Source organism: Scyliorhinus canicula, chromosome 4, assembly GCF_902713615.1.
Source record: "Scyliorhinus canicula chromosome 4, sScyCan1.1, whole genome shotgun sequence".
Classification (NCBI taxonomy): domain Eukaryota; kingdom Metazoa; phylum Chordata; class Chondrichthyes; order Carcharhiniformes; family Scyliorhinidae; genus Scyliorhinus; species Scyliorhinus canicula.
In genome coordinates, this window is record NC_052149.1 from 3,960,289 (window position 1) to 3,981,440 (window position 21,152).

Here is a 21,152-nt window from a genome sequence, read left to right on the forward strand (position 1 = left end):
GGAGGGGAGGTGTGGGGAGGAGTGGGGAAGGGAGAAGGGGGAGGGGAGGGGGGAAGGGAGGAGAGGGGAGGGGAGGGGAGGAGAGGGGAGGGGAGGGGAGGAGAGGGGAGGGAAGGAGTGGGGGGTGTGGAGGGGGGAGGGGGAGGGGAGGGGGTGGAGGGGGGAGGGGGAGGGGAGTTGGCGAGGGGGTGGGGAGGAGAGGAGGAGGGGAGGAGAGGGGAAGGGAGGGGAGGAGGGGAGGGGAGGGGAGAGGGGAATGAAGGAGGAAGAAATTAAAAGGTAGCAGAGGAGGTGAGAAGGGGAGGAACAGATGCTGGGGGAAGGAGAGGGGGAAGGAGAGGGGGACAGAGGGATGTGGAAATGGGAGGAAGGATGGTGGAAGCCATGGGGGGAAAATTAGGAAAATATTTGAGCAAGAATACAGTGAAAAATTGAAGTGGAAACACGTTTACATTTCTCGAGTTCTCAGGTAACAAACAAGCAAATGTTTTCCTAAAAATACATTTTCCCGAAGGTCGATATCGAGGGGGGGGGGGCAGTTTGAAATCTATCTTCGACTGAACAATAACCAGCTGAAGTGGAAGTGATTGACTGGGCTTCAATCTTTATCGATGATGATCGCATTTGATTCATCGAACCTTTATTGACCAGAATGTTGCATTAATTTTCTCCCAACACAACTCACATGTATTAAAACCAATAACAATCAGCAAATATCGATTGAGAATGAAAATCTGGTGGCAGTTCATCATGGATAAGGCTTCCTTTTATTAACTTTCAGCCCTGTCGATAGATGTTTGTCAGTATCCGTTGTAGCATGTCAGCTACAAGTGAACAATCAAACCCGGGCAGTTAGTTAGAAAGTGTGGCTTAACCAGGTATTTTTTTCACGGGAAATCATTGGTAAATCGATGTTAACAACAGAAGCTGTCCGACTCAATCTCATCACCATCTGTCTGTGTACAGAGCAGGTCTATTACTTAACAAGAACACTCACGGGCCACCAGCAAGGCTTTTTATCTTATTTCCTTTGTACTTTTACGCAAAGTGACAAGACATGCCCTTACAGATTGTCCGCACTGTCCCCTGACAATCGACGTACTTTAAGTGGGAGAGCAGAAAATGAGCATTGGGATTTAGGTAATTGAAACATACTTACCGATAACTCCCAGAGCAATGTAACCGAGGATTACGGCAATAAATAACACGCAGCACAGGACGTCTGTACAATGCCTAAAATGAAGGAGAGAGAAACAGAATGTATGGTCAAAGCAGTATTGATGCAGCAATAAGATGAGGCTAATGAGCCCCTTAAACCTCCCCTTAGATCACAGTTGATCTGTCTCTCGACCCCATTTACCTGTCGTTCTTTATCTCTCAATAGCCTTACCAAAAGGCTCCTCGCAACAGGAGTACTCCATTCACTGCCTACAGCATCTTCTGTTATTCAATTAGATTATTGCTTATCAGTGACCCGACCCTATTTCCCAACCCTCTCCCCCGTAATCAATAACTGAAAATGATCCTCAACCAATAAAAGTCTTGTCAGTCTCGCTCTTCAAAGCACCAATTGACCCACAGGATTCACAGACCTTTGAGGGGAGATCTACCGATTCGCACTCTCCTGAACCATTTTAAACACCTCCATCAGATATTACAAACTCAAGGAAATAGTAACCAATATGATACAACTAGGCCTTGCAATTTAATCCTTTAGTCATTGTTACATTGTAATGTCATTCCGATATAATTTAGATAATATAGGTGTCATACAGGTTGAGCATCCCTTATCCGAAATTCCCAAAACTGGAAAATTACAGAATCCGCACTTTTTTTTTGAGCGCCAATTTGACATCCCAAGTGGGAAATCGCACAATGCTCTGGGAAGGTTCCCAGATAATGCGCAGGTATCAACACACCACACATGTGACAGTCCCAACCTGCTGCACATGTGCAGGTATCAACACGCCGCACATGTGCAGGTCCCAACGCGCTGCACATGCGCAGGTCCCAACGCACCGCACATGCGCAGGTCCCAACGTGCCCCACATGTGCATTATCACATTGTATTCTGAAATCCGAAAAATTCCGATCTCAAATACACAGTCAGCCCCAAGCATTTGGTATAAGGGATGCCCAACCTGTAGATGTAGGTTATTGTAGGCATGTCTAATGTCTCTTTAAGAATGGAATCACATGACATGTGTGCGTCATCGGCTACTTGGCGGGATTTTGGGGAGTCTAGTGCCAAACCTTGTACAGTGAAGACCTATGAAATAAAACTCTGTTCATCTATCATTAAACCCACTTGCTTCGACAATCAATTTCTTTTGTGCTGTTAAGTCTAGTTCACAGTAACCTCATTACAGTGTTAATGTCAGCCTACTTGTGACAGTAATAAAGGGTATTATAAAAGATATCGCAGTTTACAAAGAGAAAACTGGGATGAGGAGTGGATTGGAAGAAAAGAAACATTTTTTGAAACACCGCCCAGGACGATATGGAGGTGGAGGTCACATGTTAGGTGGCTCCCGCTAGAGTCTCTGGTTTTTGGCCTTTTTTGCCCAGTTCCAGGAGTAGTTTGTTGACAAGTTGGTGTGGGAAGTCATAAGGAAGACGTGAAATGTCGAAGACCCAGAAGAAGGGTGCTGGAAAGAAGGGGGCGAGCGCAGTCCGCCATTGAGTGAGGCTGTGAGTCCGTCTGGCCGGGGGCTGGGTCACTGGGTGGGGCCGCTCCCTTCACGGTGCAAACTCTGACTGAGCTGATGTCGGTGGAGTTTGAGAGGCTGTTTGGCAAACATATTGAGGTGCTGCGGAGGGAGATGATGACTGCAATGAAGGAGTGGGTGGGGGAGGCGATTGCCCCGATAAAGGTGGCAGTGACGAAGACAAAAGCAAATTACTGCGGATTCTGGAATCTGAAACTAAAGAGAAAATGCTGGAAAATCTCAGCAAGTCTGGCAGCATGTGTAGGGAGAGAAAAGAGGGAACATTTCAAGTCCGATGACTCTTTGTCTAAGCTAACAGACAGAGAAAGTGGGAAATATTTATACTGTGGAGTGAGAATGAAAGATGACTTTCATTCATTCAACTCCGTCACAGCAAGGTGACCAGTTCACCTCGATGGGTGAGGAGCTGCGGAGGGTGGCGGAGGCCAACAAAGGGCTCAGAGTCAAGGTGGAGGGTCCTGGAGAACAGGTAGAAGAGGCAAAATCTGGGAATCGTGGGCCTGCCTGAGGGGGGGTGGAGGGCCTGAGGCCAACTGAATACTTCGCAAAGGTGTTTGCGTTGACGGGGGAGGGGGAAGAACTCTCGCGCTACGAGTTGGTGAGAAGGCGGGCAGTCTTTGGACGGGCGAAGGTGGCATTGCATGGTCGCGGAGTGAGAGTTGGAGTGATCTAATCAGCGTTGTTGAGAGTGACGGACAGTTTGAAGGATTTTTATTTTGAGACGGTGGAGGCGGTGGATGTGTTCGTTAAGGCCCGAAGGACTGAGACAGAGATGGGAATTGGGACCTGGACTTGATTGGTGGGGCTGGTGTTTTCTTCTGGAGGGTTTTCCATTTGATTGGAGTTGGATTGGATTTGTTTACTGTCACGTGTACTGAGATACAGTGAAATGATTTGTTTCCTGAATGGGGGGGGGGGGGGGGGGTTGCTTACAATTGCCCTGGGTTTTAGTTTTGTTTTTTCTTACGGGTGAGGTTCTGTATTGTTTCTTGGCATGAGGGAGGTTTTTGCGAGGCACGTGAGGCGGTGTTACTGAGGAGGGGGAGGGGAGGAAGGGGGAGGGGTCTCCGCACTAGCTAAAGCAGGTTGGTTAGTGAATGGGAGTGTAGTGGGGGGAGGGGCCACGGTCATTGAAGCCTGGGAGGTGTGAATGGTGGGGGGAGGGGGGTCAATATCGGATGAGGTGTTTGCAAGAGGAAGTGCATGTGCGGGATTCTGGGATTACTTTGTTTGGTTCGTTGTTCCGCACTGTAACCAATCACTGTTTGTCGATGTACCATTTGTCAATGCACTCTGTCGATTATTCTTTTTGTCTACTATGTACGTACTGTGTACGTTCCTCGGCCGCAGAAAAATACTTTTCACTGTACTTGGGTACATGTGCCGATAAATCAAATCAAATCAAAAATCTGTTTAAACTGCTCGCAGAAAAATACTTTTCACTGTCCCTCGGTAGACGTGACAATAAAACAAATCCAGTCTCCCCTGCCTCCCCCATCCTGACCTCCCTCACCATTGGCCTGGGTTCCCGCCATGATCATGGGGCTCTGCTGGGTGGATTCGCACCAGCAGCCATTATGCCTGTTGGCTTCGGCTCAGTGAGGAACTGCTGGCCTCTGATTTGCCAACGGTTCTGAGCGGATGGGACTTTCGCTGACAGCGGCGTCAGTCACAAGGTAGGCCTGCTGGCACAGGGCCTTCCTGACCCAAACAAATCCAGGCCAAAGGAAATTTACAGTACGCTGGATTGATACATGGGTGCTGGGTGAAAGGAATGATCCATCCCACTCCCACTTTCCTGTTTGTGGTCCGCAGTCCCTTAGGTTACAGAACCTGACAGATCCAAACACATCTCTAATATGCTGAGGGTCCCAGCCTTTACTGAACTTCCAGGCAGACAGTTCCTGATCCCCACTTTGATCTTTGTGAAAACAATTTCTGCTCAACTCCTTCTTAATGCATCTACTAATCATATTAAATCCATGTCTCCAGGCTATTGATCTCTCAGTTGATAGATAGAATTTACAGTGCAGAAGGAGTCTGCACTGGCTCTTGGAAAGAACATCCTGCCCAAGCCCTCACCTCCGCCCTATCCCCATAACCCCACCCAACACGAAATGACAATTTTGGTCACTAAGGGCAATTTACCCTGGCCAATCCACCTAACCTGTACATCTTTGGACTGTGGGAGGAAACCGGAGCACCCGGGGGAAACCCACGCACACACGGGGAGAACGTGCAGACTCCGCACAGACAGTGACCCAAGCCGGAATCGAACCTGGGACCCTGGAGCTGTGAAGCAATTGTGCTAACCACTATGCTACCGTGCTGCCCATAACAAAAACAGGTTTGTAGATTCTGCTAGCTGGTCTCTATGAGTGTCCACATACCACTGACCAGTCCTAACATGGATGCCAAGCCCAAAAATGTGTACACAATATAGTTCTAAATGTGTGACATTTCCTATTTAACCGCTGACTGAGGAATAGTATTATATTGTACATTAGTAAGTTATACATTATTGAATAGCTTAATAGTCCAAGCATATTATTAAAAAGAATTACATTCTTTTGATAGAATGCGTTGAAGATAATTATAATGAATTAGTTATATTTTTACATGTGAAAGTGAGGACTGTTCTTTAGTTTATGTGAATCATTTTCTTGCACTGTGGGCTGCAACAACCTTCAATTCTTCTTGTGCAATGAAGCCAATCCCAGAGTAAACGAGTGAAAAGACTGCTCTATAATTTGCTTGTAGCACAGCTACACTGGATATGGTGTTTACAGAGGGAGTTGATTGCAACACGTCTGACTCACAAGGGGATTGGTCATTTTCCTGGTGAAAGGTGTTAGGTGGTGCTTGACATTCAGGCTTGCTGATCAGCAAGTCGCCAAAGTCAAGCCATGCGCCAGAGACACGACCACTCAGGCCGTGCCAGCCAAAGCCATTTTCATGGCAAGGCTGAGCCGGAATGGGGGCTACCACCTCGGGAAGCCGGCCTGAGGTGGGAAGGCAGACACGCGGATACCAAACCGTGCAGGTTAGAAGACTCGCCACAGGTCCCTGGGACATGGGCTCAGTTTGTGTTTATATTGATAGAATACCCCCCAGGCACCATTCACTCATTAGAGATTGGGGGAACATGTTGTGAGTTCATGGATTAAGACCAGGTACATGAAAACAGGTTTACATTAGGTGGGAAGTTTGAAGGTATCAGAGCTGTGTGCTATGCTCTGCTCAAAGAAAGAGTGGAACGAAAATTGGAGAAGATGACACATTTCTCTTTGAGTGATATCATGCTGATATCTACACTAACCCCCACCTCTCAATCCCACCCACCCCATGTCCACCCATTCTCCTGATGCTCCCTCACCTCTCAATCCCACCCACCCCATGTCCACCCATTCTCCTGATGCTCCCTCACCTCTCAGTCCCACCCACCCCATGTCCACCCATTCTCCTGATGCTCCCTCACCTCTCAATCCCAGCTACCCCATGTCCACCCATTCTCCTGATGCTCCCTCACCTCTCAATCCCAGCCATCCCATGTCCACCCATTCTCCTGATGCTCCCTCACCTCTCAGTCCCACCCACCCCATGTCCAACCATTCTCCTGATGCTCCCTCACCTCTCAGTCCCACCCACCCCATGTCCACCCATTCTCCTGATGCTCCCTCACCTCTCAATCCCACCCACCCCATGTCCACCCATTCTCCTGATGCTCCCTCACCTCTCAATCCCACCCACCCCATGTCCACCCATTCTCCTGATGCTCCCTCACCTCTCAGTCCCACCCACCCCATGTCCACCCATTCTCCTGATGCTCCCTCACCTCTCAATCCCAGCTACCCCATGTCCACCCATTCTCCTGATGCTCCCTCACCTCTCAATCCCAGCCATCCCATGTCCACCCATTCTCCTGATGCTCCCTCACCTCTCAGTCCCACCCACCCATGTCCAACCATTCTCCTGATGCTCCCTCACCTCTCAGTCCCACCCACCCCATGTCCACCCATTCTCCTGATGCTCCCTCACCTCTCAATCCCACCCACCCCATGTCCACCCATTCTCCTGATGCTCCCTCATCTCTCAGTCCCACCCACCCCATGTCCACCCATTCTCCTGATGCTCCCTCACCTCTCAGTCCCACCCACCCCATGTCCACCCATTCTCCTGATGCTCCCTCACCTCTCAATCCCAGCTACCCCATGTCCACCCATTCTCCTGATGCTCCCTCACCTCTCACATGGCTCTACCTATATAACCGCCCCCCCCCACCACCACCATGCCCACTCACCCAGGATCCAATATGAATGGAACTCATGAACCGTACAATAAAATTGGGGAGTCTTTGAGATATTCACGATGTCAAAGTAAACAAACAGCCATTCAAAACCCCCTTCAGAAAACCTTCATCATCCTGGAAGTTGAGAAAACTATCCATTAAACACACAGCAATTTGAAAACATTTTCAAAGTTCAGTTTAGCACAGTTGTCAAAGTCCCTTGACAACTGTACTAAAAAAACATACTGATCTAAATACATTAGTAGGTTTTGGAACGCAGCCAAACATTGTGGGCAGCACAGTAACATAATGGTTAGCACTGTTGCTCCACAGGGCCAGGGTCTCAGGTTCGATTCCCGGCTTGGGTCACTGTCTGTGCGGAGTCTGCACGTTCTCCCCGTGTCTGCGTGGGTTCCCTCCGGGTGCTCCGGTTTCCTCCCACAGTCCAAAGATGTGCAGGTTAGGTGGAGTGGCGATGTTAAATTGCCCTTCGTGTCCAAGAAAAAAGGCTGGGTAGGGTTACTGGGTTAGAGGGAGAGAGTGATGGTGTGGGCTTGGGTAGGGTGCTCTTTCCAAATGCCGGTGCAGACTCAATGGACCGAATGGCCTCCTTCTGCACTGAAAATTCTGTGGTTCATAATGAGAATCAATTCCACAGCTGTTTCAACAAAGCCCCCAGAGCTATACATTCAAGCCTTTGAAATAATGAATAGGACATCTGTTCCACTGCCTTAAAGGTTGAAGAGATGGCTAGATTTTCAGGTATTTCAAAGGCTCAACAAATGAATGGCGTCAATCAATGGAAAGATCAAAACACAGGTTCCAAGTGAATCTCAATACTTCTGAATTCTGTCGAGCACTTTATTCAGTGAGGAAAGTGCAATGAAATGAAAATCGCTTATTGTCACGAGTAAGCTTCAATGAAGTTACTGTGTAAAGCCCCTAGTCACCACATTCCGGCGCCTGTCCGGGGAGGCTGGTACGGAATCGAACCGTGCTGCTGGCCTGCTTTGTCCGCTCTAAAAGCCAGCGATTTAGCCCAGTGAGCTAAACCAGCCCCAGAAATGTTTCTGAATGTGTTTCTACTTTCACAATGCTGTCAAATTAATGACCACTGAAGGAGTGCTGCACTGTCAGAGGGTCAGTACTGAGGGAGTGCTGCACTGTCAGAGGGTCAGTACTGAGGGAATGCTGCACTGTCAGAGGGTCAGTACTGAGGGAGTGCGCACTGTCAGAGGGTCAGTACTGAGGGAGTGCTGCACTGTCAGAGGGTCAGTACTGAGGGAGTGCTGCACTGTCAGAGGGTCAGTACTGAGGGAGTGCCGCACTGTCAGAGGATCAGTACTGAGGAAGTGCTGCACTGTCAATGGGTCAGTGCTTAGGGAGTGCCGCACTGTCAGAGGGTCAGTATTGAGGGAGTGCCGCACTGTCAAGAGAGTCAGTACTGAGGGAGTGCTGCACTGTCAGAGGGTCAGTACTGAGGGAGTGCTGCACTGTCAGACGGTCAGTACTGAGGGAGTGCCGCACTGTCAGAGGGTCAGTACTAAGGGAGTGCCGCACTGTCAGAGGGTCAGTACTGAGGGAGTGCCGCACTGTCAGAGGGTCAGTACTAAGGGAGTGCCGCACTGTCAGAGGGTCAGTACTGAGGGAGTGCCGCACTGTCAGAGAGTCAGTACTGAGGGGGTGCTGCACTGTCAGAGGGTCAGTACTGAGGGAGTGCCGCACTGTCAGAGGGTCAGTACTGAGGGAGTGCCGCACTGTCAGAGGGTCAGTACTAAGGGAGTGCTGCACTGTCAGAGGGTCAGCACTGAGGGAGCGCTGCACTGTCAGAGTGTCAGTACTGAGGAAGTGCTGCACTGTCTGAGGATCAGTACTGAGGGAGTGCTGCACTGTCAGAGGGTCAGAACTGAGGGAGAGCTGCACTGTCAGAGGGCCAGTACTGAGGGAGTGCTGCACTGTCAGAGGGTCAGTACTGAGGGAGTGCTTCCCTGTCAGAGGGCCTGTAGTGAGGGAGTGCTGCACTGTGAGAGGGTCAGTACTGAGGGAGTGCCGCACTGTCAGAGGGTCAGTACTGAGGGTGTGCCCCACTGTCAGAGGGTCAGTACTGAGGGAGTGCTGCACTGTCATAGGATCAGTGCTGAGGGAGTGCTGCACTGTCAGAGGGTCAGTACTGAGGGAGTGCCGCACTGTCAGAGGGTCAGCACTGAGGGAGTGCCGCGCTGTCAGACGGTCAGTACTGAGGGAGTGCTGCACTGTCAGTGGGTCAGTACTGAGGGAGTGCTGCACTGTCAGAGGGTCAGTACTGAGGGAGTGCCGCACTGTCAGAGGATCAGTACTGAGGGCGTCCCGCACTGTCAGAGGGTCAGTACTGAGGGCGTCCCGCACTGTCAGAGGGTCAGTACTGAGTGAGTGCCGCACTGTCAGGGGGTCAGTACTGAGGGAGTGCTGCACTGTCAGAGGGTCAGTACTGAGGGAGTGCCGCACTGTCAGAGGATCAGTACTGAGGGCGTCCCGCACTGTCAGAGGGTCAGTACTGAGGGCGTCCCGCACTGTCAGAGGGTCAGTACTGAGTGAGTGCCGCACTGTCAGGGGGTCAGTACTGAGGGAGTGCTGCACTGTCAGAGGGTCAGTACTGAGGGAGTGCTGCACTGTCAGGGGGTCAGTACTGAGGGAGTGCCGCACTGTCAGAGGGTCAGTACTGAGGGGGTGTCACACTATCGGAGGTTCAGATGGACCCATCAGGGAGATGGATTAGGGCTTGCCCTATTGTGAGGAAAACAAAGGTAGTTTTAAGGGATTTATATTTGTAGTGGTAAACATTAGAAATAAGGTAAAGTTTTAAGTGTGTTTAATGTTTGCGTGCCTGTAAAGATAAAACCTACAGTTAGATTAATGCTCGACAAAGGTGTTTGTATGTATGGGGGTTAGTTTCAATTACAACTGTGATTCTATTGTGCATAGAGAGAGCAACGGCATGAAGTGTAAATAAACCAGCAGTAATTGCTTCGCAACTTGGGCCTTGTAATGAAGACAAGTGTTTCAGTTTTAGTTTAGCTAATTTGATTGTAGTTGGAGAGAGATACTCAGGGAGAAGGCAGCTCTCACACCTCTGATAGAAGCAGCTGGTTTTAAAATGCTAAAGTGGGAAAATTTCTCTCAGCTTTGCTAGAATAAAAGCCATACCACGGAGAATGGTTAAGAAAGCAGGTGCCGGAAACCTAAAGTCCAGCTGGTTAGAGAAACTAGAGGAATGGAGAGAAATTTCCCAGAAGCCTGGAGTTAATGGAGCAAAGGAAACTAGGATCCAGAACAGATGGGGAGATGTAAAACCTGAAAGAGACACCTTGACGGAGGCAGTGGAGAGAAAGCATAATTTAAACGAAGATTTGACTTTTGAAAGCGGAGTTTGAGATCACTAGGGTGGAAGCCGGAGTTCAGTCTGGTAAGGTGGCTCACGGTATAAGAATCATCTGGAGGGGCTTTGACCCAAAATCCACAGACTTTCACTTGGGTTCAGAAAGAAGTGTGTCTGACCACAGTCGCCCTGTGTGCTTAAAAGGGACTTTCTGCATTAATGAGGCCATTGTAGGTTAAGATGCACTTTGTAATCTCCAAACCCCGACCCACGAAGCATCCCACAGTATTCCAACCCCCCCCCCCCCCCACCTGCACATCTCCCACTGACCATACCTGGTATGTCAAATTCCGCAACCCATGGACCAACAGCTGGAAAATGGGATTGGACTGGACAATTCTCAACAGGTACAGGCACAATGGGCCAAATGGTCTCCTTCAGTAAATATCAGAAATAAATCCAGCGGGGAATTAGGGGCTGGTTTAGCACACTGGGCTAAATCACTGGCTTTGAAAGCAGACCAAGGCAGGCCAGCAGCACGGGTTCGATTCCCGTACCAGCCTCCCCAAAAAGGCGCTGGAATGTGGCGACTAGGGGCTTTTCACAGTAACTTCATTTGAAGCCGACTCGTGACAATAAGCAATTTTCATTTCATTTCAGGAGAAACGTATTTGCTGAGCGAGGGGTGAGAATGCGGGATTCAGCCGCATTCCGGCATGGTTGGGGTGAGTAGCCGCGTATTTAACATAGTTATACATGTTGGGTAATTCTGTAAATTCTTCTGCAGGTCGGACAGACAATGGGTAACGAGGAATCATGTTGAAGAGCTCTGTAGCACGGTTAGCATTGTGGATAGCACAATCGCTTCACAGCTCCAGGGTCCCAGGTTCGATTCTGGCTTGGGTCACTGTCTGTGCGGAGTCTGCACGTTCTCCCCGTGTCTGGGTGGGTTTCCTCCGGGTACTCCGGTTTCCTCCCACAATCCAAAGATGTGCAGGTTAGGTGGATTGGCCATGATAAATTGCCCTTAGTGTCCAAAATTGCCCTTTGTGTTGGGTGGGGTAACTGGGTTATGGGGATAGGGTGGAGGTGTTGACCTTGGGTAGGGTGCTCTTTCCAAGAGCCGGTGAAGATTCGATGGGCCGAATGGCCTCCTTCTGCACTGTAAATTCTATGATCTATGAAAGGGTTCATTATATCTGAGCAGTTTGTCTTTGAGAAACAAAAACAAGTTCTAGTTTTCTCTGGCCCACCCCCTCGCTGAGAATCACTGGTTAGGCGCAGGGATGGTGAGGTATGTGAGAAGTAATCTTTCGCAATAAACTTTAATGAAGGTACCATATCTGCCAAAGAGCTAAATAATTGCTATAAAAAACCCAGAGCTGAGCTAAATAAGATATTAAATTTTCATGTTTATAATGGCTGCAGGGAGATTGATGTGAAAACTGAATGAAAAGGTGAGGAAACATTTTTTAGGGCGGCGAGTGGCTGTGATCTGGAAGGTTCTGGCTGAAAGGGCGATGGGAGCACATTCAATAATAATGTTCAGAAGGGAACAGGATAAATAGTTGAGGGAGGTGGGGGCGGAAATATACAGGGCTGCAGAGAAATAGGCGGGCGAGTGGGCCTAATTGGGTAAGTCCCTTCAAAGAGCCAGCACAGAGGCGATGGACTGAATGATCTCCTTCTGTGCTGTACGATTCTGTGACTCTAAGAATATGACAGAGACTTGAAGCGTTTTCTTTCGCCCTCGTGCAGCAGGTGCCAATGGCAGGTTTGGCATTCATTGCTGGTGGGCCATCTTCTTACTCACTGTGGTCAACCGCACCGCCAGGGGTCAGGGGTCATGTATAGGGCAAAACCAGGTAAGAACTTCCTTCCCAAAAGAGCCTCAGTCAATCAGATGGGTCGTACAATCCACAGATTCAAGGTCACTTTTTATTGGAACGGGCTTTCTGTTCCAGATGTTTTATTTTAGATTTTCATCCTGGCTGATCTGAGCGAGGCCTGAACTCCACTCTCCTTCCCACCCCCCGCATTCTGTAACTCCCTTGTCAATCAGAAATCCAACTAATTCCGCCGCATAAATATTCATCAGCCGGGATTCTCCAAACCGGCGCGGGCTCGGAGAATTGGCGTTCATGCCGAGGCGGCCCACGGCGCTGGGACGCGACCCTCCGGCGACCGGAGAATGGTCGCCAGTCGCGCGCACGGCAACTGGCCGAGTTCCCACCGGCGTGTTTCTGACATGGTTCCACCCGGTGGACGCCCTGGTGGGGGGGACGGGGGGGAATCCATCACCGAGGTGGACATCCAGCACGGCCAGGATCGCGATCGGGAGGCCACTGATCGGCGGGAGTGCGCGCTCTGTGGGGGGGGGCCTATTTCTTCGGCGCCGGCCCGCCGTGTGGGTCCACCATGTTGCGTGGGGCTGGCGCTGTGGCCGGCAGTGTAGGGCCGCGTATCGGCAGCGTGGAGCACTCCGGCGCCGTGCTGGCCCCCTGTGGGCCATGGGATCGCTGGGCCAAGAGGCCCGTTGGCGCTGGCGTGAAACACTCCGGGGTTTACGCGGCATCAACCCTTAGCCGCCGTTCTGAAGGATCCCAGCCAGTGATTCTGTCTCCAACCCTCTCCGGGGAAGAAAGTTTCACAGACTCGAATTTCTGAGAGAAAAAATGGCTCCTCCCCCGTCTGGCTCCTCCCCCGTCTGGCTCCTCCCCGTCTGGATCCTCCCCCGTCTGGCTCCTCCCCCATCTGGCTCCTCCCCCATCTGGCTCCTCCCCCATCTGGATCCTCCCCCGTCTGGCTCCTCCCCCATTTGGCTCCTCCCCCATCTGGCTCCTCCCCATCTGGATCCTCCCCCATCTGGCTCCTCCCCCATCTGGCTCCTCCCCATCTGGCTCCTCCCCTTCTGGCTCCTCCCCCGTCTGGCTCCTCCCCCGTCTGGCTCCTCCCCGTCTGGATCCTCCCCGTCTGGATCCTCCCTGTCTGGCTCCTCCCCCGTCTGGATCCTCCCCCGTCTGGTTCCTCCCCCGTCTGGATTCTCCCCCGTCTGGATTCTCCCCCGTCTGGTACCTCCCCATCTGGCTCCTCCCCGTCTGGATCCTCCCCGGTCTGGCTCCTCCCCCGTCTGGATCCTCCCCTCGTCTGGCTCCTCCCCCGTCTGGATCCTCCCCCGTCTGGTACCTCCCCGTCTGGTACCTCCCCCATCTGGCTCCTCCCCCGTCTGGTACCTCCCCCGTCTGGTACCTCCCCCTGTGGGATTCTCCCCCGTCTGGATTCTCCCTGTCTGGCTCCTCCCCCGGCTGGCTCCTCCCCATCTGGCTCTTCCCCCGGCTGGTTCCTACCCCGGCTGGCACCTCCCCCGTCTGGTTCCTCCCCCGTCTGGTACCTCCCCCGTCTGGCACCTCCCCCGTCTGGTTCCTCCCCCGTCTGGCTCCTCCCCCATCTGGCTCCTCCCCCGTCTGGCTCCTCCCCCGTCTGGCTCCTCCCCCGTCTGGCTCCTCCCCCGTCTGGCTCCTCCCCCGTCTGGCTCCTCCCCCGTCTGGATCCTCCCCCGTCTGGCTCCTCCCCCGTCTGGCTCCTCCGCCGTCTGGATCCCCCCGTCTGGCTCCTCCCCCGGTGGGATTCTCGCCCGGTGGAATTCTCGCCCAGTGGGATTCTCGCCCAGTGGGATTCTCGCCCAGTGGGATCCCACCCCGGTGGGATTCTCGCCCAGTGGGATTCTCGCCCAGTGGGATCCTACCCCAGTGGGATCCTACCCCGGTGGGATTCTCGCCCAGTGGCGAGGGGGATTCTCGCCCAGTGGGATTTTCCGTTGAGCTGGCAGCGAACCCACACCGGTGGGTTTTCCGGCGGGAAAGCCACAGTGGGAACGGAGAATCTTGCTGCCCGTATTTGTAAACTGAATCCTGGAGTTCCAGTCTCTCCCACATGAAGGAACACCCCCGTCACTCCACCCACCCTCTCCAGTCCCCTCAGGATCTTGTACATTTCAATAAGATCACCTCTTAATCTTCTAAACACCAATGGATAGAGGCCCAGCCTGTCCAACCCCCTCATCCCAGGCATCTTGAATCTTCTCGGGACTGTCTCTTATGCAATCAGGTCCTTCCTCAAACAAGGAGAACAAAACTGTGCACAGTAAAAAACAATGTCAACGTTGCACAGTCCCAGAGGACCCTAATCCCCTTTGAGAGCTGATTGCTGGTGGCTTAACGTGAGGGTCACCGCACCTCAGGCGAGACGCGAGGTTTAGAAGACGGGACCTTCATGGATAACCTCAGCTGGCACCGGGATTGAACCCGCTCTGTTGGCATCACTCTGCATCTCGTGCCAACTATCCAGCCAACTGGTCTCACCCACACCCTGTACACCTAGCAAAACATCCTTACTTTTATATTCATTCCCCTTGCAATAAACGGCAACATTCCACTTACCTTCCTAATCACTCGCTGTACCCGCTGTCTAACCTTTCCTGATTCATGGACCAGGACACCCAGATCCCTCCGTAACTCAGAGTTCTGCAATCTCGCTCCGTTTTGACAATTTGCTGTTTTTTTCTTCTTCCTGCCAAAGTTCACATTTTCCCACTTTATACCCCATCTGACAAAATGTAGCCCACCCACTTAAACCATCATTGGTCCAGTTACATCGCCACTAGAACTAGGAAAATACAATTCAGGAGCAGGATTGGGCCATTCGGCCCCTCGAGCCTATTCTGCCATTAAATATGATCCTGGCTGATCGGATTGTGGCCTCAACTTCACTTTCCTGTCTCCCCCGTTCCTTCACTGTCACTGGTCACAATCCTGGAATTCACTCCCTAACAGCATAGTGGGTGTACCTACACCATACGGACTGCAGCTGCTCAAGAAGTCAGTTCACCGCCACCTTCTCAAGGACAATTGGCGATGGGCAATAAATGCTGGCCTGGGCAACGACAGGCACAACCTATGAATCGATCACAAAAACCCTTCACAATTTTAAATATTACAATCAGGTCAGGACTTCCCTTTCCTAAAGAAAAGAATCCCAGTCCGTTCAATGTTTCCTGATAGCTACAAACACTCCGTGTTGGAATGCAGTGGAATTGTTTTGGGGGAGTTGCAATGCAAAGTGGAGTATTGAATTGAAAGGAATTTGCTGCCAAGTCGTTGCAATGGTTAGCAGGGAGATTCAGGGATAATGTGGAATCTAACTTTGCTGAGGACTGTTGTATTTGACAGCCTGCAGTTAACACACTTGCCTTTGTGTAATGATTATTGTGTGTGTATATATACTGTAATGTTTGCATATATGTATATATATACTGTAATGTTTGCGCATATATATATATATACTGTAATGTTTGTAAAAAGACAAATCCTTTTATTTTTAATTGCCCGCATGATTTTGGAAAGGTTCTTTTTCTTAACTCACATACCCTCTGATATGTTCAGGTACAGGATAACAATGAGTAGAGTTAGGTGCAGGCAAACGACCTGTACAGGTACAGGCAAACAACCTGTACAGGTACAGGCAAACCACCTGTACATGTACAGGCAAACCACCTGTACATGTACAGGCAAACCACCCGTACAGGTACAGGCAAACAACCTGTACAGGTACGGGCAAACCGCCTGTACAGGTGCAGGCAAACCACCTGTACAGGTACAGGCAAACCACCAGTACAGATACAGGCAAACCACCTGTACAGGTACAGGCAACCCACCCGTGCAGGTACAGGCAAACCACCTGTACAGGTACAGGCAAACCACCAGTACAGATACAGGCAAACCACCTGTGCCGGTACAGGCAAACCACCTGTACAGGTACAGGCAAACCACCTGTACATTTAGGTACAGGGTTAACAATCTGTCCAATTAGGTAGATTCTAACCTACTCTACAGTTAGGTACAGGCTAACCACCTGTACAGGTACAGGCTAACCATCTGCACAGGTACAGGCTAACCACCTGTACAGGTACAGGCTAACAACCTGTATAGGTGCAGGTAAACCACCTGAATATTTAGGTACAGGCAAACCACCTGTACAGGTACACGCTCACAACCTGTACAGGTGCAGGCAAACCACCTGAATATTTAGGTACAGGCAAACCACCTGTACAGGTACAGGCAAACCACCTGTACATTTAGGTACAGGGTTAACAATCTGTCCAATTAGGTAGATTCTAACCTACTCTACAGTTAGGTACAGGCTAACCACCTGTACAGGTACAGGCTAACCATCTGCACAGGTACAGGCTAACCACCTGTACAGGTACAGGCTAACAACCTGTACAGGTGCAGGCAAACCACCTGAATATTTAGGTACAGGCAAACCACCTGTACAGGTACAGGCTCACAACCTGTACAGGTGCAGGCAAACCACCTCAATATTTAGGTACAGGCAAACCACATGTACAGGTACAGGCAAACCACCTGGACATTTAGGTACAAAGTTAACAATCTGTCCATTTAGGTACATTCTAAACTATTCTACAGTTAGGTACAGGCACACCACCTGTACAGGTACAGGCTAACCATCTGCACAGGTACAGGCTAACCACCTGAATATTTAGGTACAGGCTAACAACCTGTACTTTCTAGTACAGGCTAACAACACGTCCAGTTTGGTATAGGCATACCACCTGTACTTTTATGTAAAGGGCAAACAATCTGGACATTTAGGAATAGGCTAACCACTGTGCAATTAGGTACAGGCAAATCGCCTGTACAGTTAGGTACAGGCTAACCCTGTACAGTTAGGTACAGGCTAACCCTGTACAGTTAGGTACAGGCTAACCCTGTACAGTTAGGTACAGGCTAACCCTGTACAGTTAGGTACAGGCTAACCCTGTACAGTTATATGTTGGGCTAACAATGAGTAAAGTTAGGCATAGGCAAAGCAGCTGTGTATTTATGTACAGGGCTAACAAACCACCTGTATATTTAGGTACAATGTTTACTGATGCTGGAGAAGAAGCAATTTCCTTACCTGCTGTGAATTGGTCCTTTGAATGTTGGATCAAATCTCCGAGGCTCCCCTGGAAGACAAAAGGACATCAATTAGATTCACTCGTAAAAGTCATCCACCAAAGTCAGAGAATCGTACCGCACTGAAAGAGGCCATTCAGCCATTGTGTCCATACTATCTTTTTCAATGAGCTATTCAATGTGCGTCACTCCTCTTCGCTTTTCCAATATCCCGACAAATTATTCATGTTCAATTATTTATATAATTGAAGACAAGGGTCAGAAAATCATCTCTGCCTTTCCTGGGAGCACGGAGTGGCCAATCATCTCGCCAGTCCTGAGTGTGAGCAGAAGGGGCGACTGCTTCCTGCACGGCCAGTCGCAGGAATGGGGAGGGTAAATAACGCACAGACAAACAAAATAATTCTGTCAGCAAGCACAGACGGGAAACATGGAAATATCCAGCTCAGTGTTTGCGTTTATTTGTCAACCCGTTGAAATGATTTAAATTTGCAATGTGGCATTGACTTGATGATGTGGCAAAGCAGCAGCCAATGGGGGAGATGTGAAATTCACTGACTGTTGTAATGCAGGAGTCACGACATCCAATTTGTGCACAGAAAGCTCCCACAACGGTGAGAATGATCAAATCATCTGTTTTAACGGTGCTGATCGAGGGATGAATATTGTTCAGGATACAAGTAAGAACCTCCTTCCAGACTTTAGAAACAAGTCATAGATTTTTTATGTTCATCTGTCTCAGCAAACAGATCTTCATCTCATCCTAAAATGGCACATTAGACAACAAAGCACTCCCTCAGTACTGACCCTCTGACAGTGCAGAACTCCCTCAGTACTGACCCTCTGACAGTGCGGCACTCCCTCAGTACTGACCCTCTGACAGTGCGGCACTCCCTCAGTACTGACCCTCTGACAGTGCAGCACTCCCTCAGTACTGACCCTCTGACAGTGCAGCATCCCCTCAGCACTAACCCTCTGACAGTGCGGCACTCCCTCAGTACTGACCCTCTGACAGTGCGGCTCCCTCAACACTAACCCTCTGACAGTGCAGCTCTCCCTCAGTACTAACCCTCTGACAGTGCGGCACTCCCTCAGCACTAACCCTCTGACAGTGCGGCACTCCCTCAGTACTAACCCTCTGACAGTGCAGCACTCCCTCAGTACTGACCCTCTGACAGTGCGGCACTCCCTCAGTACTGACCCTCTGACAGTGCGGCACTCCCTCAGTACTGACCCTCTGACAGTGCGGCACTCCCTCAGCACTAACCCTCTGACAGTGCAGCACGCCCTCAGTACTGACCCTCTGACAGTGCAGCACTCCCTCAGTACTGACTCTCTGACAGTGCGGCACTCCCTCAGCACTAACCCTCTGACAGTGCAGCACTCCCTCAGTACTGACCCTCTGACAGTGCAGCACTCCCTCAGTACTGACCCTCTGACAGTGCAGCACTCCCTCAGTACTGACCCTCTGACAGTGCGGCACTCCCTCAGTACTGACCCTCTGACAGTGCAGCACTCCCTCAGTACTGACCCTCTGACAGTGCAGCACTCCCTCAGTACTGACCCTCTGACAGTGCGGCACTCCCTCAGTACTGACCCTCTGACAGTGCGGCACTCCCTCAGTACTGACCCTCTGACAGTGCGGCACTCCCTCAGTACTGACCCTCTGACAGTGCGGCACTCCCTCAGTACTGACCCTCTGACAGTGCGGCACTCCCTCAGTACTGACCCTCTGACAGTGCAGCACTCCCTCAGTACTGACCCTCTGACAGTGCAGCACTCCCTCAGTACTGACCCTCTGACAGTGTAGCACTCCCTCAGTACTGACCCTCTGACAGTGCAGCACTCCCTCAGTACTGACCCTCTGACAGTGCAGCACCCCCTCAGTACTGACCCTCTGACAGTGCGGCACTCCCTCAGTACTGACCCTCTGACAGTGTGGCACTCCCTCAGTACTGACCCTCTGACAGTGCAGCACTCCCTCAATACTGACCCTCTGACAGTGCGGCACTCCCTCAGTACTGACCCTCTGACAGTGCGGAGCTCCCTCAGTATTGACCCAGGTGAGATTGGCTCGATAGAAGTCAGGGGCGGGATTTTCCGACCCCCGCCGGGTCGGAGAATCGCCAGGGGGGCAGCGTGAATCCCGCCCCCGCCGTTGGCCGAATTCTCCGGCGCCAGAGATTTGGCGGGAGCGGGAATCGCGCCACGCTGGTCGGCGGGCTCCCCTTGGCGATTCTCCGGCCTGCGATGTGCCGAAGTCCCGCTCGTTCTATGCAGGTCCCGCCGGCGTAAATTGGATTTGGTCCCATACCGGTTGGACCTGGCGGCGCGGGCGGGCTCCGGGGACCTCGGGCGGTGCGATCTGGCCCCTGGGTGCCCCTAAGGTGGCGTGGCACGCGATGGGGGTGCACCGATCAGCAGGCGGGCCTGTGCCATGGTGGCGCTCTATTCCTACGCGGCGGCCATGTCAGCCTACGCGATGGCCGGCGTGAAGGTGAACCCCCCCCCCTCCGCATGCGTGGGGATGACGTCCTGACGCTCCCATTCATGCGCGGACCCGTGCCGGCCGGCGGAGTCCCTTCGGCCCCAGCTGGCGCAGCACCAAAGGCCTCCCACGGCAGCCAGCGGGGCGCAAACCACTCCCACCTAGACCCTGAAGGTGCGGAGGATTCCGCAACTTTGGGGCGGCCCGACGCCGGAGTAGTTCCCGCCACTCCACTGCGCCGTTTCTGCACGCCCTGCCGATTCCCGGTGAATCCAGCCCCAGATATCTGACGCAATCCGAAGATTGGTGACCCTAGTACACCCTAAGAATCAGCCTTGTTCTATTGATGTGGCTGGCTGCTGAGAGATTGTTTTGAAGCTTGAATGCATGTGGCAATTCAAGGCAGAGAAATCCTGAAAGACGAGTTGGAAGTCCTGGAAGTGGATCCTTGTCGAAAATAGCTTAGGGAAGCATTGTTTGGAAGAAGATTCTAAGGCATGCCTTTTCATGAGCGGAATTTGGGGAAACATTCTGGTGGAAGATGGAGTCGAGTGAGGCCAAATGGCTCAGTGTGTGTTAATCATCTGGGGAGATTTGAGGAGAAATCCACAAAAGTTTGGTTGAATGACATCTACTTCTTGGTTTCACAGTGGGGTGTGTCTGAGCACAGTCAGCCTGTTGGTTTACAGGGACTGTGCATTTACTGGGCATATTAGAACATAAGATACATAAGACAACTGGTAGTGAAGGAATATTGTCTTACAGTCGAACTTTTCATATTAAAAAAAAATTGTGTATCATCTTTTGAGCCAGGATTCCCTTGTGTGACCTTCCCGTGCAGTAGTTACAATTCCTGGGAGCATCATAGGAGTTGGAGAGGTTTTTGAGGGGGGGGGGGGGGGGGTTACAGACAAAAAGCAGGGATGTGGACCTATCAGCACTTTGTTCCCTCAAAGGGCCAGTACAAGTGCAAAGGCCAAATGGCCTCCTTTGTGCTGCAAGATTGGATGATTTTGAGGAGAAAGGGCAATGTTTTTTAATGAATGTGTTTAGTATTATTGTGTTAACAGGCACAGCACAATGTGACTGAACAATCAAAGTGTACTCAGTCTCTTGATGATTAACGCCTTGGCTGCTTTAGCCTTTATCTGTGGAACCAGATCGTCCTGCCTCCAATTGTTCACCTCGCCCGCTGTTATCACTTAATTAAAAGCTTCAAAATGAAACCTGGCGGCAATCTATTTCAGGCTGATGAACAAGAAAGGTGTTTACAAACAGCTTTTCAAACCATGGCACTAATGCAACAGAACCTTTC

The 21,152-nt window shown here is 51.1% G+C and overlaps 1 protein-coding gene across 1 annotated transcript in view; it reads right to left on the minus strand.

Moving 5' to 3' along the window:
- The window catches only part of slc44a5b (solute carrier family 44 member 5b), a 436,275-nt gene that overhangs the window by 219,448 nt on the left and 195,675 nt on the right, over nt 1-21,152 (minus strand). Inside the window, exons 2-3 of the mRNA XM_038793600.1 lie at nt 17,351-17,399; nt 1,160-1,233 (exon numbers count right to left, since the gene is read on the minus strand). Coding sequence (XP_038649528.1) covers nt 1,160-1,233; nt 17,351-17,399 — 123 coding nt within the window. The remainder of the gene's footprint in view (nt 1-1,159; nt 1,234-17,350; nt 17,400-21,152) is intronic.